Source organism: Scyliorhinus torazame, chromosome 15 (genome assembly GCF_047496885.1).
Source record: "Scyliorhinus torazame isolate Kashiwa2021f chromosome 15, sScyTor2.1, whole genome shotgun sequence".
Taxonomy (NCBI): domain Eukaryota; kingdom Metazoa; phylum Chordata; class Chondrichthyes; order Carcharhiniformes; family Scyliorhinidae; genus Scyliorhinus; species Scyliorhinus torazame.
This window is the reverse complement of record NC_092721.1, coordinates 91,645,986-91,667,479: the sequence shown is the minus strand read 5'-3', so window position 1 is coordinate 91,667,479 and position 21,494 is coordinate 91,645,986. Positions and strand designations below refer to the sequence as shown.

The 21,494-nt window shown below is 46.5% G+C and overlaps 1 protein-coding gene across 8 annotated transcripts in view; it reads left to right on the top strand.

Annotated features, from left to right (window-relative positions):
* Nucleotides 1–21,494, top strand: part of cep295 (centrosomal protein 295) — a 142,690-nt gene that overhangs the window by 42,804 nt on the left and 78,392 nt on the right. For 6 of the 8 annotated variants that reach the window (XR_011935156.1, XM_072476438.1, XM_072476435.1 and 3 more), the window contains 4 exons: nucleotides 1,832–2,008; nucleotides 4,454–4,717; nucleotides 6,153–6,259; nucleotides 8,310–8,606. Coding sequence is in view for 7 of the 8 variants with exons in the window: in XM_072476438.1 (XP_072332539.1) it covers nucleotides 1,832–2,008; nucleotides 4,454–4,717; nucleotides 6,153–6,259; nucleotides 8,310–8,606 (845 nt within the window). In the remaining variant the exon portion in view is untranslated. The remainder of the gene's footprint in view (nucleotides 1–1,831; nucleotides 2,009–4,453; nucleotides 4,718–6,152; nucleotides 6,260–8,309; nucleotides 8,607–21,494) is intronic. The other 2 variants (XM_072476436.1, XM_072476437.1) reach the window with 2 other exon arrangements.

Sequence of the window (21,494 nt, the reverse complement as noted above, 5' to 3'; positions counted from 1 at the left end):
CCACCCCCTTGCCAAACTAATTCCATGCAGTTTAAGGTCTGTTCTTAAACTGCTTAGGCCTTTTACTGAAAATATTAGGCAGGTATGATTGCACAGCCCATTACCATTCCCAAGGCAACAAAAACTGACATTACATCACTGGATTGGAAGACTAATATGTGTCTCTTTCTCTAGTCATTCTTTTATGGAATTATTACAACCTCTCGTTTAATGTGTTCAGAAACGACAGGCAAAGCTTTTGTCCTTTTCTCCCCTCCAATTTGTTTTGACAGAGAATATGATCAAAATATCCATTACTTTCCTTGAGTTATTGAATTCAGTCGTGTAGTATTGTAGACATAATGTTTGATAAATGCTCTGGTCAAAGATGATAGTGTGACATTTCTTTTAAAATTCCTATGAGTTTGAATATGGATCCTAACTACAAATTAAGCTTTTGTTTGTGTTTGAGTGCACTGTAATGAAATCTTCTAAGATGAAATATGGATATGTAGAGCTATCTTTCAGTATTTGGCTTTGAAAGCTATTACTGCTGTTCAAAGTTCTTTCGGGAACAGATCTAATCATAACTGGGGACATAATATTTAATTCTGTCTCGTCATATGATATGCAGTGGATGTGAAATAAATTCAGTTTTTAATTGTGCGTGCATTTAAGGTTATTTAGGGAGAAATGAATCATTTGTAGGTGACATTACAAATTCATAAACTTTGCTTAGAAACTTTTCTCATATAAGCGGAGACAATTTGTAATTTGGAATGAAATTGGCTTGGCTTTTAAAGGAAATAAACTTGCTGGACTGCGGGGATAAATTGGGGAATGGGATTGATCAGTGATCCACAAAGATTTGGTGGACTAAATAGCCGCCTTCTTTGCCTGAGCTGTGCAGACTCGTATCGGGCAAGAGGGGATATTGGAAAATCTTCTTTGGAGGCCCCCTCGATGCATCAGAGGCATCCCCCTCCTACAGCCTGATGTGACACCCCCCCCCCCCAAAAACCCTGAACTTCGTGTCAGTCCAGGTTCTTGACATTAATAACTGCTTGTAGTCCTGGTGGGGCTGCTGGGACATCAGTTGGAGCTGTTCAGTCTGCAACTTAAATATAGGACTTACTCCGAAGAAAGGAACACGGTAGCACATTGGTTAGCATTGTTGCTTTACAGCGCCAGGGACCCGGGTTTAATTCCCGGCCTGGGTCACTGTCTGTGCGGAGTCTGCACGTCTCCCCGTGTCTGTGTGGGATTCCTCTGGGTGCTCCGGTTTCCTCCCATAAGGCCTGAAAAACGTGTTCGTTGGGTAAACTGGATATTTGAATTCTTCCTCTTTATCCGAACAGGCGCTGGAATGTGGTGACTAAGGGATTTTCACAGTAACTTCATTGCAGTGTTAATATAAGCCTACTTGTGACACTAATAAAGATGATTATTATTATTAAGTCTTGTCTTGAAATAGCTAATGCTACTGTGTGCATTAAGTTGTTGCGGGGCAACCATCGGGATCATGCGCTGGTTCCTCCCTGACTTTTCTAGCCAGTGGATAGGGAGGTTGGGGACAATGATGCCAAAATCCAGGCATGACTCTGTGCCCATTATTTTGTGTGTTGTGTTTCCTTGTCAAATTTTGCAAATGCTTACTGATAACTGCACAATTTTAGCTGTAAAGAACTTTCCGTTTTAGTCGTTGAAGTACAAGAGACAATGTGCCCAACATGTCTGAGCCTGGTATCTGACTACTTGTATCTGACTACAAGTGAAAGGGCTCTTATTTTTCTGTTGAGTTACTAATATTATTTGTAATGTATTTTGTTGACCACCTCCCCACCCCGCCAAGAAATCAGAGGTGACCTGGTACTGCGACTTGAGCCTGAACCGTTACCAGCCCCATCTGTTGGGACGCAAGATGAAGACTTAAACCTTTCTGTAGAGCCAGAGGGAGTTCAAAAGGAGGAGCAATACGACAAGGATAGCCAGGAAGAGCTGGCAATTCTGTGCTTGGGTAAAACCGTAGGTAACCGAATCTATGAAAAACAAATATTCCCTATATAATGTAGTATATTTGTGTCATATTAACCAATGCCTAAATACAAGTAATCTAAACCTAATCAATGATGAACACTGAAAAATGGGAGCTCGTGCAGAGCAAGAGTATTTAGAGTAAACTTATGTCTGCAGCTGATGTCTCCATCTCAAATCTCTACAGTTTGGAGTAATAGACATTAATTGTGAGTTGGTGACACTCTTGACAGAAAGGAAGGCGGGGGGGGTGGGGGGCAGAAAGGAAGGGGGGGACAGAAAGGAAAGGGGGAACCCCAACTAGACAGTTTTCTCCAGGCTTCAGTCACACCTTTTGGAGAGATACAAGAATGTGGTTGGCATGACTGATGGTATACAGTGTAACGGGAAACCAGGTGAAATGAAGAACAAGGGGCGGGATTCTCCGACCCCCGCCGGGCCGGAGAATCGCCGGGGGGCGGCGTGAATCCCACCCCCGTCAGCTACCGAATTCTCCGGCGCCGGGGTTTTGGCAGGGGCGGGAATCGTGCCGCAGTGGCTGCTGGCAGCGGTTCGATGGGCCGAGCGACCGCCCGTTCTAGGCCGGTCCCGCCGACGTAAATTAGACCTGGTACTTACCGGCGCGACCTGGCTTTGGGGGCAGCCTCCGGGGTCCTGGGGGATGGGTGCGTGGGGGATCTGGCCCCAGGGGGTGCCCCCACGGTGGCCTGGCCTGCGATCGGGGTCCACCGATCCGCAGCAGGCTTGTGCCGTGGGGGCACTCGTTCCCTCCGCACCGGCTACTGTGGACCTCCGCCATGGCCAGTGCGGAGACGAACCCCTCTGCGCATGCGCTGGGATGACACCAGCACACGCTGGCGCTCCCGTGCATGCGCCAACTCTCGCCGGCCGGCGGAGGGAAGGAAATTTAGGGAAGGAAATCTGCCGTCCTTCCCTGGTCTGGCCTACATGTGACTCCAGACCCACAACAATGTGGATGACTCTGAACTGCCCCCTCAAGGGCAATTAGGGATGGACACTAAATACTGGCACAACCTACCACTCCCGCATCCCATGAACGAATTTTTTAAAAAAAGGACGAGTTCACAGGATATAACTTTTTTTAATAACAGATTTAGAGTACCCAATTCTCTTTTATCCACAATTAAGGGGCAATTTAGCATGGCCAATCCACTCACCCTGCACATCTTTGGGTTGTGGAGGTGAGACCCACGCAGACACTGGGAGAGTGTGAAAACTCCATGGACAGTGACCTGGGGCCGGAATCGAACCCATGTCCTCCGTGCCGTCAGGCAGCATTGCTAACCACTGTGCAGCCGTGCCTCCCGTTCACGGGATACGACCCTTGGATTATTACCCGAGTCATGGTCAAATTGGTGTCGGAATAGGGTGTGAGCATGTGGCTGAAGGAGTGAAAAAGAGGGGCTCCTTCGGAACCTGACAGTAGTTTTGGAAAAGGAAGGAACTGTACCATTGGGATAGGCTCCACCTGAACTGGGGTAGGACTAGGGTCCCAGTGAAAAGGGTGTCATGGTAGCCATTACTGAGACATGCCTGGAAGATGGTCAAGATTAGGAACTAAATATAGAAGGTTGTATGGCCTATAGAGGAGAAAATAAAAATGACACATGTTGTGGAGTTTCTGGTGGCAGTTGTGCAGTGTTAGATTGCATAAATGCAAAGATCATAGAATGTAACAAAAGCAAAGTGATTTTAACTTTCATATGGATTGGGAAATAAGAGAAAGACAGTGAATTCCTTGCATGTGTCAGGATTTTTGTCTACAACCATCTGTCCTTGGAAAGGGAAGGCTCCATTAAATTTAGTAATGAGTAATGACCCAGATTTAGTTAACAGACTAAAAGAGTGGATATTTTCTTACTGGCAATTATAATATCAAATTGATTGTGGTGTTTCAGAAGGAAAAACATGGAACAGCTACCAAGTGTCTAGGTTCATGGAAGGGTGGTTCAATGGGGTCAGGCAGATTATCTACTGCAAATTGGGCAGGCCTGCTACTGTTTTAATAAGTAGAAGATCAATATGTGACTTTTCCAATTAAGGGGCAATTTAATGTGGCCAATCCACCTATCCTGCCCACCTTTGGGCTGTGGGGGTGAGACCCACACAAACACTGAGAATGTGCAAACTCCACACAAACAGTGACCTGGAGCCGGGATCGAACCCGGGTCCTCAGCGCTGTGAGGCAGCAGTGCTAGCCACCGTGCCACCCTGTTATGAAGGCATCATGAAAGTAGTATTGTAATTCTCTATGGTATTGCATATTGTATAATAGCACGAATGTACTAACTAGTATGATTCATTTGTTTGTAGTCATGTTTCCTCTGTAGACCGTCAAATAGAGGATATTTTGGTTTAATTGTCACTAAGACAGATAAAACAATTATTAATCAATTTTTCATTTTCTTCTCCTGTGAAGTTCCACGGTTGATGGCATCCACTGAAACTTCTGAAAGCCCATCTAAGGCAGCCTTAAAGAAACTGTTTACCAAAATAAGGATGCAAAAGGACCATTGTACTTCAAAATCTGAATCAAAGAGTGTAACCCAAGGTATGACCATTGAGTCAGGCTCTATCACCAGTGAAGAAAATGAGCCAAGAATTTTGACAAAATCCACAGCCAATAATGATGTAAACAAGAAGCATCTAGAAATGCAGTCAATGAAAGCTCATGCCAATGAACGTAAGTCCTATAATTAATGTGAAATTTTGTCTTCCCTTTGTAGACTGAATTTTCATTCAAACTGATTTTAAATCCAAGAAGATTTGTATTAGTGCTTTTTCAGAAATCTTATTTTGATAGCACTAAGAAAATCTCAATGCAAATCGGGCAGAGTCAGCATGGTTTTACGAAAGGGAAATTATGTTTGACTAATTTGTTAGCGTTCTTTGGGAAATAACCAGCGTTGTAAATAAAAAGGAACTGGCAGATTTGTTGTATTTGGATTTTTAAAAAGGCATTTAACAAGTTGCCATATCTAGATTATTGCACAAAATAAGAGCTCATCGTGTAGGGGTAACATATTAGCATGCATAGAGGGTTGATTAGCTAATGGGAAGTCGAGATCAATATAAATGGGTCAACACTGAGATTAGTGTTGGGGCCTCAACTATTTATATTCTATTTTATATCAATGGTTTGAACGACAGGACCAAATGTATGGGAGCTAAATTTGCCGATGACCCCAAGATAAGTAGGAAAGTAAGTTATGAAGTGTACATAGTCTACAGAGGGGTTAAGCGAAGGGCGATAATTTGGCACATGGAGTATAATGTGGGAAAATGTGAACTTGTCCACTTTGGTCCTAAGAATGGAAAAGCAGCCTACTATTTACATTACTCGATGGTACATGAATCACCAAAGGTTTGCTTGCAAGTACAAGCAAGTGATTAGGAAGGCAATTAGAATGTTGGTGTTTATTGCAAGGGGAATTGAATCTAAAAGAAATGAAGCAGTACAATGCTTTGGTGAGACTACGTCTGGAGGACTGCGTACAGTTTTAATTTTCTTATTTGTGAAAGGATATGATGGCGTTAGAGGCCGTTCACATAAGGTTCACTCAATTCATTCATTGGGCGAGGGGCTTATCGCATACAGAAAGGTTGAATGAATTGAGCCTATACCCATTGGTGATCTTATTGAAACATATTGGATCCTGAGTGGACTTGGTAGGATAGATACCTGGCAGATGTTTCCACTTTTTGGAGAGACTAGAATGATCTAAAAATAAGGGGTCTCTCATTTATGACAATTTTTTTTCTCTGGGGGTCGCTAGTCTGTGAAATTGACTTTCCCAGAGACCAGCGGAGGGATGGTCATGGAATATTTTCGAGGCTGAAGTTTGACACACAAGATTCAAACGTTATCGGGGCTAGACAGGAAAATAGAGATCGCAATCCGTTCAACCACGATCTTGTAAATATTTTAGAGGAGCCAGGCTTGAAGGGCCTACTCCTGCTCATAAGTTTTATGTCGGTATCAAATGTTGGTTAGAATTTCAAACAAACTCCGTTTCATTCATTGTGCATTGGATAAATTAATTACCATATGCTATAATACATTCATCTAGTGCACAACATATTTGTGAAGCATGATCTACGCTATTGTGCTTTTATAGAGCAAAAAGAAGTTTCTGAAGTTACCATAATGGCTGGAAGTACAACTTTATGTCATCCAAAGGAGCAAGCAATTAGAATCCGATCTGAAGTGGACAGAAGGAAACAAGTATGTTTGTGGAAACAAAAGAAAAAATAATTGGCTAAGTTTCTAGGCATATATTTGTACATCTACTTGGTACTAATTCTCCCACCCACAAAGAAATACTTTTCCAGTCTGCTATAAAGTGCAAGTTACTACTGCAGCATGCCCATTGTTCTTTCTATTTGAAATTAACTTGTGTCCAGTTTCTGTGAACTTAGTATGATGAAAATTGTTGTAATTTTGATATGGGAAGAGGCACTATTGTAGTTACAAGTTCTTCAATGCACGTTATTCTTTTATATGGGAAAAATTGTGTCTTTCCCAGTTAAGCTCACTTTTTAATGCTTTCATGGGATGTGGGTGTCACTGGCCGGGTCTTTTGTTGCCCATCCCTAATTGCCCCTTGAACTGATGCAGCTGTCAATTACATTGCTGTGGATCAGGAGTGACATGTATGTCGGACTGAGTAAGAATGGCAGATTTCCTTCCCTGAAGGGCATTAGTGAACCAAAAGGGTTTTAACAGCATTCTATGTTAGTTATCATGGTCACCATTACTGAGGCTAGCTTTTGAATCTAAATCTGAAATGTAAGGCCCACCAGCTGCCATGGTGGGATTTAAACCTATGTTCCCACAGCATTAGCCTTGATCTCTGGATTACTAATCCAGTGACAATAGCACCACACTACAATCTCTCTTTCTTCTCTCCTACCCCTCCCCCTGGGTTATTGTGCCTCTGCCATCACCTGATTTTTCTTCTAACTTTGTACTTTTATTGTCCACAGTTCCTGTGGCTGTACATAAGTGTACAGAATCCACTGAATGATTTTCTCTCCTTCAAACTCAAATTTTATCTATCACATTCATGAGGTGGCCTAGTGTCTCTCTAGAAATATTTTGACTGTTATAAATCCCGTGTTGTACGCTAGAGTAATATCCGTGGAACTGTTACTTTCTTGCCATTCTCTTCGTTCTTGAAATGAAAGCTCAATTTACGTTTCAACAATACCACCATAACTCTCATTGTGTTCAAATCCTTCCCTAATCTTTCCTATCTTTGTAAACTAGTAGCACAATTGGTATTTCTTCACCAATTCCTTTAAGCTACCGTTGGCCGTGCCTTCAACTGCCTACATCCAAAGTTCTGGAATTCCATCCAAACGTATCTCCTACATCGCTCATTTTTTCTTTTCATGTTGCTTTTTAATACCGAAGAGACCAAAAGCTTGGTCAGAGATGTCCTAATATCTCAACATGTAACTTGGTATCAAATTCTATTTGCTAATCCTCCTATGAAGCACTTTAAGAGATTTTACTACATTAAAGATGCCATTTAAATGCATGATGTGGAGATGCCGGCGTTGGACTGGGGTGAGCACAGTACGAAGTCTTACAACACCAGGTTAAAGTCCAACAGGTTTGTTTCGATGTCACCAGCTTTCAGAGCGCTGCTCCGAAAGCTGGTGACATCGAAACAAACCTGTTGGACTTTAACCTGGTGTTGTAAGACTTCGTACTGATTTAAATGCAAATTATTGTTAAATTTTATTTTTGTATTCTACTTTGCTGATGTGGTAATACTATAAACATGTATTTTATGTAGCTTAGTGTAGACTAATACCGTAACATTGGAAGGTCTTTCATCCTTGATGATTTAATCTCATGGTCACCCAGGTTGTACTCCTGCATGATCTGAAGGATACTGAAATAAAAACCCTGGTGTGCAAACATTCTAATTAAGAAGAACATTTTTTGATAGGACATGAGGCTGGAATTTGATAGGATATGAGGCTCATAGTGTGTGGTGAACAGAACATTTTCTCCAGTAATTCCTTTGTCAACATCATGTATGTTACGTAGTTATGGTGCAATAAAGCTCTTTCCATATGTCCAAACCTCAGAATTACAGACAAGTGATGGGTTGAGTTCTAACCTGCCACCCAGTCCTTCTTCACAGAACATTTTTCATGAAATGGGTATGGAAAAAAGGAATAAGAACTGAATTCTTAAATTAGTATTGCATATCAATGTATCCCTGATCTATTTCTTGCCTCCACGTTTGGTTTTTCATTAGTTGCATGAATTAGAACAACAAAAACAGCAACAATTGACTTTGATCTGGCAATCTGAACAGCAGAAACGGAACCTAGAAGCCCATTTGGAGAAAGCTCAGTTACTGCAGCAGCAAGCTGATGAAAATCATGGAAGACTGAGTAGTGATTTTGAAAAGCAGTCACAGCAGGAGCATGGACCGATAAAAGACTGTTTAGGACATCAGAAGGAAAGGAAAGATAATACTGTCAATGAACAAAGTACTTGGAGACCTCGAGCAGCACATATGGATATAGGCCACCTAGGTGTGAATCCTGAGGTGAGTGAATTGGATTTCTGTTGCAAGTCTTAAATTGTGACTATTGATGTAGATTTTTATTTTGTCATTAATGTTTGCATTACATAAAGGATGAGGAGAGCAACCGTGACATTACTTTTTTAATGCCATTTTGTATACTTGTCATTGAAATGCAAGTAATAGTTTGCTGATCAAGCTGATTTAACATGCAACAGTGGTTCTGCGATTCTGTTCGGTATGTTATCAACAATTAAGGTTATAGGTGTTGAAAAAGTATAAAAGACCAAGGATTGAGATGGGCATCACAAGTGAAAGATTTTAATTTAGTTTGACAGAATCTTTTGTAATGCTTTCCCCTGCTTTACACGAATAAAGACTTTGTGCTATTAGAACATAGAACATAGAACAATACAGCGCAGTACAGGCCCTTCGGCCCACGATGTTGCACCGAAACAAAAGCCATCTAACCTACACTATGCCATTATCATCCATATGTTTATCCAATAAACTTTTAAATGCCCTCAATGTTGGCGAGTTCACTACTGTAGCAGGTAGGGCATTCCACGGCCTCACTACTCTTTGCGTAAAGAACCTACCTCTGACCTCTGTCCTATATCTATTACCCCTCAGTTTAAAGTTATGTCCCCTCGTGCCAGCCATATCCATCCGTGGGAGAAGGCTCTCGCTATCCACCCTATCCAACCCCCTGATCATTTTGTATGCCTCTATTAAGTCTCCTCTTAACCTTCTTCTCTCCAACGAAAACAACCTCAAGTCCATCAGCCTTTCCTCATAAGATTTTCCCTCCATACCAGGCAACATCCTGGTAAATCTCCTCTGCACCCGCTCCAAAGCCTCCACGTCCTTCCTATAATGCGGTGACCAGAACTATACGCAATACTCCAAATGCGGCCGTACCAGAGTTCTGTACAGCTGCAACATGACCTCCCGACTCCGGAACTCTCTCCCTCTACCAATAAAGGCCAACACTCCATAGGCCTTCTTCACAACCCTATCAACCTGGGTGGCAACTTTCAGGGATCTATGTACATGGACACCTAGATCCCTCTGCTCATCCACACTTTCAAGAACTTTACCATTAGCCAAATATTCCGCATTCTTGTTATTCCTTCCAAAGTGAATCACCTCACACTTCTCTACATTAAACTCCATTTGCCACCTCTCAGCCCAGCTCTGCAGCTTATCTATATCCCTCTGTAACCTGCTACATCCTTCCACACTATCGACAACACCACCGACTTTAGTATCGTCTGCAAATTTACTCACCCACCCTTCTGCGCCTTCCTCTAGGTCATTGATAAAAATGACAAACAGCAACGGCCCCAGAACAGATCCTTGTGGTACTCCACTTGTGACTGTACTCCATTCTGAACATGAAAATGGGGTTACTTCACACAATATGGCTTACTCAAAGTATTTTATGTCAAGGCAAGCATACCGTGTGCACTTTGGACCCCTTCTTGCGAATTACTACTTCACTGTGCTTTTGGCTGGTGCATATGCTGTATTCGGTGGCCTGTTTGTCTCCATTACATATAATTTGCAACATCTTTCAGACATCAACCGTATCCCAGCAGTTACTTCTGACCTTGTACGTACATATTGGCTCCTATCTTGTAACATGGACGTCTTTTTAAAAGGTCCTACAATAAAGGAATATGTGTTAGCGACTAAGGTGGGGAAGGCATTGAGGAGAGACTGCCGACGGGGCGGCACGTGGCACAGTGGTTAGCACTGGGACTATGGCGCTGAGGACACGGATTCGAATCTCGGCCCTGGGTCACTGTCCGCCTGGAGTTTGCACATTCTCCCCGTGTCTGCGTGGGTTTCGCACTCACAACCCAAAGATGTGCAGGATAGGTGGATTGGCCATGCTAAATTGCCCCTTAATTGGAAAAAAAATAATTGGGTACTCTAAAAGTTTTTTTTTAAAAAGAGACACCAGCCTAAAATGAAGAAACACAGAAAATATGAGCAGGAGGCCATTCGGCCCTTAGAGCCTGCTCTGCTATTCGTTATGATCATGGCTGATCATCCAACTCAATAGCCTAATCTCACTTCCCCCCTCCCCCATATCCTTTAATGCCTTTCACCCTAGGTGCCATATCTAACTGCTTCTTCAAAACATGCAATGTTTTGGCGTCAACAACTTCCCGTGGTAATGAATTCTGAAGGTTCACCACTCTGTGCGAAGAAATCTCTCCTCATCTTTGTCCTAAACGGTCGACCCCATATCCTCAGACTGTCACCCCTGGTTCTGGACGCACCCACCATCGGGAACATCCTTTCTGTCTAGTCCTGTTAGAATTTTATAGGTTTCTATGAGATCCCCCCCTTCATTCTTTGAGATCCGGCGAATACAATCACTTTTGTAAATATAAATTTAGATTACCCAATTCATTTTTTTCCCAATTAAGGGGCAATTTAGCATGGCCAATCCACCTACCTTACACATCTTTTGGGTTGTGGGGGTGAGACCCAAGCAAACATGGAGAGAATGTGCAAACTCCACCCAGACAGTGACCCGGGATCAAACCCGGGTCTGCAGCGCTGTGAGGCAACAGTGCTAACCATTGTCATCGAATACAGTCCTAATAGATTCAATCTCTCCTCATACGCAAGTCCTGCCATCCCAGGAATCAGTCTGGTAAACCTTCGCTGAACTCTCTAGAGCAAGAACATCCTTCCTCAAGATAAGATTTCATCGGAAGAGATTGACAATAAGATGGGTAATGGTTGATGAATATTTTTGCAAATGATAAACTGTTTCCAGTGGTGTTTCACAAGGATCACTGTTGGGACCGATGTAGTTTGTTGTGTATATTAATTTAGACTTGAATTTTGGGGGCATGATCTGGAAATTTGCAGATGACACAAAAATTGGCTATGTAGTTTATAGTGAGGAGGCGAGCTGGTGACTCCAGAATGATATCAATGGTTTGGTTGAGTGGGCTGAGAAGTGGCAGTGGAATTCAGTCCAAAAAAGTGTGAGGTTATACATTTGGGGAAGGCAAAAAAACAATGGAATACTCAGTAAATAGGAAGATCTTGAGTGGGGCTGAGTAAGTGAGACACCTTGGAAGTGCATTTCCACAGGTCCTTGAAGGTGGCAGGACAGGTGGGCAAGGTGGTCAAGAAAGCATATGGGGACTTCCGGGTGCGGCTATGCAGAGCTAGGTCGCATATTCGGCAGCTCCTGCTTGGAACGGACTTTTGGGCTCTTTTACAGGGCCCCCACGGCATTTGTTTGACATTTCCCGGTGTGGGAAGAAGGCGGCAATATTCCCCCGACAGTGTCCCCCAGGAAGGGTATGTCTCTTGGTTGCCAGACACACGCAGAAACAGTGAAAGATTTGGCTGCAACTACAGGATAAACAGGGCCTCTTCCAGCATGCAGGCGGGGGAAGGGCAAGCTTAAAGCTGCAAGCTGACCTGAGGGCCTGTATCAAAGGTGAATTCTAGCAGCAGAGGGAACAACTGTGAAAAGACCTCATCAAGGCCACTGAAGGGACTTCCGGTTGCGGTGATGCCTAGCTAGCCGCACGCTTCGGCGGCTCCAGCTCCGACGGACCTTCGGGCTCTTTTAAGAGCCTCAACGGGGAATTTTTCGACGACGCAACCCGGTGTGGGGCGTGTGAGAAGGGAGTCCCCCCCAAACGAAGGAGGAAAAAACCGGCGGCGGCGGCTGCAGCGCGAGGAATCGTCGACCAAAGGGTCAGAAAGAGAGAAGTACAAGATGGCGGCGGAGAAAGCGCAGGCGACATGGGGGCCTGAGCATGAAATTGTGAGACGGTGCGTGGAGCTGCTGAAGAGGGAGGTGCTGACCCCGTTGCTACAGGCAATTGAGGGGCTCAAGGAGACATTAAAGACCCAGGAGACAGAGCTCCGTGTGGTGGAGCAGAAGGTGACAGATATTGAGGACGAGATCCTGGGCCTGGCGGTTAAGACACAGACGCACGAGGCACTTCATAAAAAGTGTACTGAAAGGATCGAAGCCCTAGAAAATGGAGCGCGAAGGAAGAACCTTCGGATACTGGGTCTCCCTGAGGGTGTGGAAGGAGTGGACTGTGGAGCGTACGCAAGTACGATGCTGAGCTCACTGATGGGTGCTGAGGCCCCTACGGGCCCCTTGGAGGTGGAGTGGGCAAATCGGATTCCGGCGAGAAGACCAAAAGCGGGAGAACCACCCAGGGCGATAATCGTGCGATTTTACCGCCTTAAGGATAGAGAAGAGGTCCTGAGATGGGCTAAAAAGGTGCGGAGTAGCAGATGGGAGAATGCAGTGGTACGGGTATACCAGGATTGGAGTGCGGAGGTGGCGAGAAGGAGGGCGAGCTTCAACCGAGCCAAAGAGGTGTTGCATAAAAGGAAGGTGAAGTTCGGGATGCTGCAGCCGGCAAGACTATGGGTCACGTATCAGGAGAGACACCATTATTTCGAGACGGCGGAGGAAGCATGGACCTTCATCAAAGAAGAGAAATTGGATCGGAACTGAGGGACTGATGCTGCAGGAAATGTTATTGATAATGTTACAGTGGAAGTTAATTGAGAAGTAAACAGGGAAGGGGGGAGACATTGGGGAAATGTGGGCGCCGGTGAGGGGGGAAAGACGGGACATAGTTGGAGAATGGGGAAGGGGAGGGGGAGGGGAAAGGGAGCTGCGCCATAAGAGGCGGGTCAGGTAAAGGGATGTTCCCGCACCAGAAAGAATAAGGCGGGAAGACAGGCGCAAGGCGGATGGGAGTTCCCCACATGGGGAGGTCGAGGAGTGAGCAGGAGTAGCCGGGGTCAGTTGAAGTCAGCTGACTTACGGAAGTAATATGGGGGGAGCAATCAAGCTAGAAAGAGATCTAGCGGGGAGGGGAGGAGGGAGGGAGAAGGGGGGGGGGACCAACTGGGTTGCTGCTGCGGAAATCCAAAAGGAAATGGCTAAAGAGTGGGTGGGCGGGGATGGTGTGCGACGCTGGGGGAGCGAGCGGGAGCGCGGAGGCGGGATATGGGACTGGCCTAGAGAAGGTAATGGCTAGTCGACACGGGAGGGGGGCAGGTAGCCCCCTAGTGAGGCTGATCACGTGGAACGTGAGAGGCCTGAACGGACCGATAAAAAGGGCCCGAGTGCTCGCGCATTTGAAAGGACTAAGGGCAGACGTGGTTATGCTCCAAGAGACGCACCTAAAGGTGGCGGACCAAGTTAGGCTAAGGAAAGGATGGGTGGGACAGGTGTTCCACTCAGGACTGGACGCAAAGAATAGAGGGGTGGCCATTTTGGTGGGGAAACAGGTCGCATTTGAAGCAAAGAACATTGTAGCAGATAGCGGAGGTAGATATGTAATGGTGAGTGGCAGGCTGGAGGGAATGGAGGTCGTGTTGGTTAACGTGTATGCCCCAAACTGGGACGATGCGGGATTTATGAGACGGATGCTGGGGCGTATACCGGACCTGGAGGTAGGAAACTTGATTTTAGGAGGGGACTTTAATACGGTGCTGGACCCGGGGCTAGATAGATCCAGCTCAAGGACCGGAAGAAGGCCGGCAGCGGCCAAGGTACTTAAGGGGTTTATGGACCAAATGGGGGGAGTGGATCCATGGCGATTTCTTAGACCTAGGGCTAGGGAGTATTCCTTCTTCTCCCATGTCCATAAAGTGTACTCCCGGATAGATTTTTTTGTTTTGGGAAGGTCGTTGATCTCTAGGGTGGAAGAAGCTGAGTACTCAGCCATAGCGGTTTCGGATCATGCCCCACATTGGGTGGACCTGGAATTAGGAGAGGAAAGGGAGCAGAGAACACTCTGGCGATTAGATGTGGGACTGATGGCGGATGAGGGAGTGTGTGCAAGAGTGCGGGGGTGTATTGAGAGATACCTGGAGGTCAATGACGACGGCGAGGTCCCTGTGGGAGTGGTATGGGAAGCACTAAAAGCGGTGGTCAGAGGAGAGCTGATCTCCATTGGGGCCCACAAAAGGAAAACAGAGGCCAAGGAAAGGGAAAGATTACTGGGGGAGATTTTAAGGGTGGATAGGGAATTTGCAGAGACCCCGGAGGAGGAATTGTACAGGGAGAGGAGACGACTCCAGACGGAATTTGACCTTCTGACCACCAGAAAGGCGGAGGTACTGTGGAGGAAGGCACAGGGGAGGAGGTATGAATATGGGGAAAAGGCGAGTCGCCTGTTGGCTCATCAATTGCGAAAGAGGGCAGCAGCGAGGGAAATAGGAGGAATTAGAGACGAAAGGGGAGACACGGTGCGAAGGGCAGGAAAGATAAATGAGGTGTTCAAGACCTTCTATGAGGAACTGTATAGGTCTCAACCCCCAGAGGGAGAGGAGGGGATGCGGCAGTTCCTGGACCAATTGAGGTTCCCGAAAGTGGAGGAGCGGGGGGTGGTAGGCCTGGGGGCACCGATTGGGGTGGACGAGGTTATTAAGGGACTGGGAAGCATGCAAGCAGGGAAGGCCCCAGGACCAGACGGGTTCCCGGTGGAGTATTACAGAAAATATGTGGACTTGTTGGCCCCGTTGATGGTGAGGACGTTCAATGAGGCCAGGAAAGGGGGGACTCTACCCCCGACGATGTCGGAGGCGACGATATCGTTAATTTTGAAGAGGGATAAAGATCCGTTGCAGTGCGGGTCCTATAGACCCATTTCATTGTTGAACGTGGACGCCAAATTGTTGGCAAAGGTACTGGCATCGAGGATAGAGGACTGTGTCCCGGGGGTGGTGCACGAAGATCAGACGGGGTTCGTAAAAGGGAGACAACTGAATGTTAACGTGCGACGACTATTAGGGGTGATAATGATGCCCCCAGTGGAGGGGGAGGCAGAGATAGTGGCGGCAATGGACGCAGAGAAAGCATTTGATAGGGTGGAGTGGGAGTATTTATGGGAAGTGTTAAGGAGGTTTGGGTTTGGGAACGGGTTTATTAGCTGGGTTAGACTTCTTTATGGGGCTCCAACGGCAAGCGTAGTTACAGGTCGACATAGATCGGAGTATTTCCGACTATATAGGGGAACAAGACAGGGATGCCCGCTGTCTCCATTGTTGTTCGCGTTGGCAATTGAACCTCTGGCCATGGCGTTGAGAGACTCCAGGAAATGGAGAGGGGTGATTAGAGGGGGAGAAGAACACCGAGTCTCGTTATATGCGGATGACCTATTGTTATACGTGTCGGACCCAGCGGGGGGAATGATAGAGGTTATGCGAATTTTGAGGGGGTTCGGGGATTTCTCGGGGTATAGGCTAAACATGGGAAAGAGTGAATTATTTGTGATACATCCAGGGGACCAGAGTAGAGAGATAGAAGGCTTGCCTCTAAGGAAAGTGGAAAGAAACTTCCGATACCTGGGGATTCAGATCGCTAGGAGCTGGGGAACCTTGCACAGACTTAATCTGACACGGTTGGTAGAACAAATGGAGGAGGACTTCAAGAGGTGGGACATGCAGCCTCTATCGCTGGCGGGCAGGGTGCAAGCAATTAAGATGATGGTCCTCCCGAGGTTCTTATTTGTATTTCAATGTCTCCCTATACTAATCACTAAGACCTTTTTTAATAAAATAGACAGGAGCATCACGAGCTTCGTGTGGGCAGGGAAAGTTCCGAGAGTAAGGAGGGGGTTCCTTCAGCGTAGTAGGGACAGAGGAGGATTGGCACTACCGAACTTGGGCGATTACTATTGGGCCGCCAATGTGGCAATGATACGTAAATGGATGATGGAGGGTGAGGGAGCGGCGTGGGAAAGACTGGAGAGAAAGTCCTGTAAAGGGACGAGTTTAGAGGCGCTGGTGACGGCGCCGCTACCGATCTCACCTAAAAAGTTTACCACAAACCCGGTGGTGGCGGCAACATTGAATATCTGGGGACAGTGGAGGCGACAGAGAGGGGTGCGGGGAGCCCTGGTGGGGTCCCCAATCAGGAACAACCATAGGTTCGCCCCAGGAAGAATGGATGGAGGATTTCAGAGCTGGTTCCAGTTGGGAATTAGGAGGGTGGGAGATTTATTTATAGATGGGACTTTTGCGAGCTTGGGAGCATTGGAGGAAAAGTATAAGTTGCCCCGGGGAAATTTCTTGAGATATATGCAGGTGAGGGCATTTACTAGACAACAGGTGAGGGAATTTCCATTGCTCCCGACACAGGGGATACAGGACAGGGTGCTTTCAGGGGTGTGGGTCGGAGAGGGCAAGGTGTCAGAGATTTACCGAGAGATGAGGGAAGAGGGGGAGGAGTCGGTGGGCGAACTAAAAGGAAAGTGGGAAGAAGAACTAGGGGAGGAGATAGAGGAGGGTATGTGGGCTGATGCCCTAAGCAGGGTAAATTCCTCTTCCTCATGCGCCAGGCTTAGCCTGATTCAATTTAAGGTGCTACATAGAGCACACATAACGGGAGCAAGATTGAGCAGGTTCTTTGGAGTGGAGGACAAATGTGGGAGGTGTGGCGGGAGCCCGGCAAACCACGCACATATGTTTTGGGCATGCCCGGCACTGGAAGGGTATTGGAAGGGAGTGACGGGAGTGATTTCGCGGGTGGTGAAGGCCCGGGTCAAACCAGGCTGGGGGTTAGCTCTATTTGGAGTTGCGGAAGAGCCGGGAGTGCAGGAGGCGAAAGAGGCCGACGTTGTGGCCTTTGCGTCCCTAGTAGCCCGGCGCAGGATCCTACTCATGTGGAAGGAGGCGAAACCCCCCGGACTGGAGGCCTGGGTAAATGATATGGCGGGGTTCATTAAACTGGAGCAGATAAAGTTTGCCCTGAGAGGATCGGCTCAAGGGTTCACCAGGCGGTGGCAGCCATTTCTCGACTACCTAGGGGAACGTTAGAGGGAAGACAGATGACCAGCAGCAGCAACCCAGGGGGAGGGGGGGGGGGGGGGGGGGGGGAGGGGGGGTTTAGTTTAGGTCAAAGATAAAGGGGTTTTGTTACTTGTGTATTGTTTAAAATTTCTGTATTGTTATTGTTGCGTTTGCTTTGTAAGAGGGGAAAAATTGTTGTTTGGGAAAAAAATTTCAATAAAACATTTATAAAAAAAAAAAAAGAAAGCATATGGAATGTTTGCCTTTATTAGATGAGATATTGAATACAAAAGCAGGGAGGTAATGATGGAATGGTATAAAACGCTGGTAGGCCACAGTTGGAATTTTGTGTACATTTCTGATCTCTGTATTACATGAAGGCATAATTGCCCTGGAGAGAATATAGAGGAGATTTACAAATATGGTGCTAGGGATTGAAAATTGCAGCTATGAGGAGAGATTGGATAGGCTAGGGTTGTTTTCCTTAGAACAGAGGGAGCTAATTGGTGAGGGGATCAGGGGTTATGGGGACGAGAAACATATCAGCCATAATTGAATGGCAGAGCAGACTCAATAAGCCAAATGGCGTAATTCGGCTCCTATGCCTTATGATGTAAGGGTGACCTAATTGAGGTGGAAAAAATATAGGAGGGGCTGCGATGGGGTAAAAAGGAAAGATTTGTTTCCAGTAGCTGAGTGGTCAATTACCAGGACATAGATTCAGGGTGATTGGTAGAAGGATTAAAGGGTTCATGACAAAAAACATTTACACCCAGAGGGTGGTGGGCATCTGGAATTCACTACGTAAGTTGAGAATTGGGGCTAAAACTGACAACTTATTTAAAAGGTGCTTGGATCTGCATCTGAACTGTTAAGGGTCAGATGTTAGAAAATGGGATTAAAATATGCAGCTAGTTTATTTTTTTCTGGACAGGACAGACATGATGAACAGGTACACACGGGCTGAATAACCTCTTTCTGCATGGTAATTTTTCTATGCTTCTAAGGAATCCCAGATAAACTAATAACTCGTAAGGCAACTGAATGACGGTGAATTGATTAAGATATTTATAATCGCATGCTTAGCATAGCATCTCGCTCTCAGCACAGACCTCGCTGGGAAGATAGGTGTGATTGAGCTCTAATTGGGCCGTCCTACCTAGGGAGCTCGTATTCCATATGTCCCTCGGGGTGTTGCTAACTTTTGGTTAGTTCAATTGGCTCTGTTTTATAACCTTTGCTCTCGAGTCGCCAGGTATCTTTATGATACCGCCATGAGGTTCAAGTTCAAGTAATGATCAATAACTCAATACACCAATTAGTAAGATTCAAATCAAAGCACATTTATTATACACCGTAATCGCTACTCATGCATAAATTCTACTTCTGAGCTACTTCTAAGCTACTTCTACAACTAACATGCCTATACTTAGCTTCGGACTGGCCCACCAGGTCAGGGGAACAAATGGCCTTTCGTTCGGGTTCTGAGTCTGTGGGATTCGAAGTTGGTACGGACTGGTAGCTAGGAGCGCCTATATCGTAGCGAGCGTTGACTTCAGACTTACTGGATTTCGGCGACAGCTGCACCGGTCACTGTCAAGGGTTGGTTCGCGTTGCTGAGTGACCCGGTCAAGAAGAACGATTTGAACTTGGGGGCTAACTTTATAGTCCCCAGGGGCTTCCTGCCTTTCGGGACGGACCCTGTACCTGGTTCCAAGTGATTGGACTTCGTTCCAATCGCTTGGTTCGATTTCTCCAATACTGGAGTGGTTCCCTGATCGATGGGCGGTCTTGAGGTGTCAGTTAACCTCTTTTGTGCTGGCGCGAGGAGTCTGGCTTGGCTTTGTTTGTCCCAAATGTTTTGATGGTACCTGGGGATCGCTCATTAGTATGTAGTTGGCTGCTACATTATTATGCAGATGGCTGCTTGTATCAATGCTGTCTGGGCTTTTGCAGAGTTTAATACACAGTAAACTTGCACCTGCCAGTTTCTGCCTGTATTGGCTGAATTTCCCTTCAGCCTTTGCTGTTCTCCATTTTACATCGGGAGTTGGCCAACCCAGGTGGCTAAAGGGGAGATCAATAATCGTTTCCCATGGTCCTCGTGGGGGATATAAAGTAATGCAGAGGCAATAACGGCTCAAATCTCCCAAAGTGCAGAGCAGCAAAATCTGGATTTTGTATTGCACTTCGAGACCCCGAAGAAGTCCTGGCGTGCGCAGATATGGTGTAGTTGCCCAGGAAATTTGTGCTGTCCAGATTTATCTTCGATACATGAGCTGAGGGGCAGAGACCTGGGCCATTCAGCCAAATTTACCTGGGTATTTAACCTGGAAATGTTCCACTGGTTAATACCTGGGTGGCTTGGTGGCACAGTGGTTAGCACTGCTGCCTCACAGCTCCAGAGTCCTGGGTTCAATTCTGGCCTCAACTGACTTTGCAGAAATTGCATTTCCTCCCTGTGTCTGTGTGGGTTTCCTCTGGGTGCTCCAGCTTCCTTCCACAGTCCAAAGATTTGCAGGTTGGGTGGATTGGCCATGCTAAATTGCTGTTAGTGCCCAAAAGCTAGGTGTAGTTACCGGGATAGGGTGGAGGCGTGGGCTTAGGTGCGGTGCTCTTTTCAATGGCAGGTGCAGACTCGATTGGTTGAATGGCTTCCTGCTCTGTAAATTCTATGAAACTCCTATGACTAACCATCATAACTGAACTGAGCTATCACTGATCTCCAGCGCTCCACCAAAACATCTGATCCAATACGACTCTCCAGTTGCCCTGACTCCTAACTTGCAACCCATCTACTTGCTCTCATCCCACCTACTCACATGCATTCTCACATCCACTCCCTCCCATACTCAACTGTGCACCCTCTCTCGCATACACAGAGACCCTTGAGACATTTGAAACCTTATTTGAATCCCGCAGCTAAAGTCGTATAAAGGGCCTGTGTCTTTCCTTTGCCTGTCATCTTCTCTGCCTATTGATCTTCTGTGGAGATGGCTGCACTGACCCATCACTGCTGCAGCTGGGATCTCAGATCCAGGTTGAAATAACACAATGGGCTGGATTCTCTGTAGCGGAGAATGGATTCCGACGCCTCAATCATGGCCACCGCTGGTTTGACTCCGGTCACCGTGACATGTGCAGTTTCAACACGGTTGGCGCGTCATCGGCTTGCCCACCCACAATGTTTCGCCCCTAATAGACAGTGTTCCCAACGGGGCACAGACCACGTGTGATCCCAGTGGTCGGGAACCCGGTGTGCCGGCTGCGGACAGTGTCCAGCACCGCCCCCACTCGGCCGGCATCCGTGCCCAGGGGAGGGGGGGGGCATCTGCTAGGTCTGGGAGGACTGCTGGGGGGTGGCCAGGGGGTGGGCTGTGGTGTCACGGTTGGCGGTTTGTGTTTGCTCATGGCTGGCGCCTTATTTTACGGCACAATCGGTACAGGCCGTCAGCCCTGCTCATTAGTGGCACGGGCGACCCAGCCATTCTCTGGCTGTTTCCAGCACGATCCACGGGAGTTTCAAGCGCCGCCGGTGCTTGCCTCTCACCGGTACTGGAGTCAGTGACGGGTTCACGACAATTATCCTGTTGTGAACGTCCCGCGGATTCTCCGTTCTCGCCGGCACTTAGCCTCCGAAACGGAGAATCCAGCCCAGTATGTCAGGATGCAGGCTTCTTCTTGGGCAGTGGCAATGCACATAGCATTGCACTGACAGGAAGTTCTGCATCATTGAGTAAAAGTGAGCTGGACTGATGGGGTGATGGAGGGCTCCTGGTGAAGAAATTGGCGAACAAATAATGTTCCTATGTAAATAGGAATGTCTTATTTTGTACAAAAATCTATCCTAACTTTCTTGGAGTTTTGGTAATTGAGTATATTGAGAGGAAGAGAATTGCAGGGTTGATTCAGTAGATTTTAAAATGTTTTAATTTTGAATGACATTTGTTGATGCAAGTTCCCTTGCAGATAATGTAAAATAGCTCTGTCCAAAAAACACCATCCTTGCATATGCAAGATATAATTTTTACACTCCAATGTTCTGGAATCAGTGGGCAAATTGGAAAGCAGCATCTCCTATAAGAGTTTAAGTCGGCACAA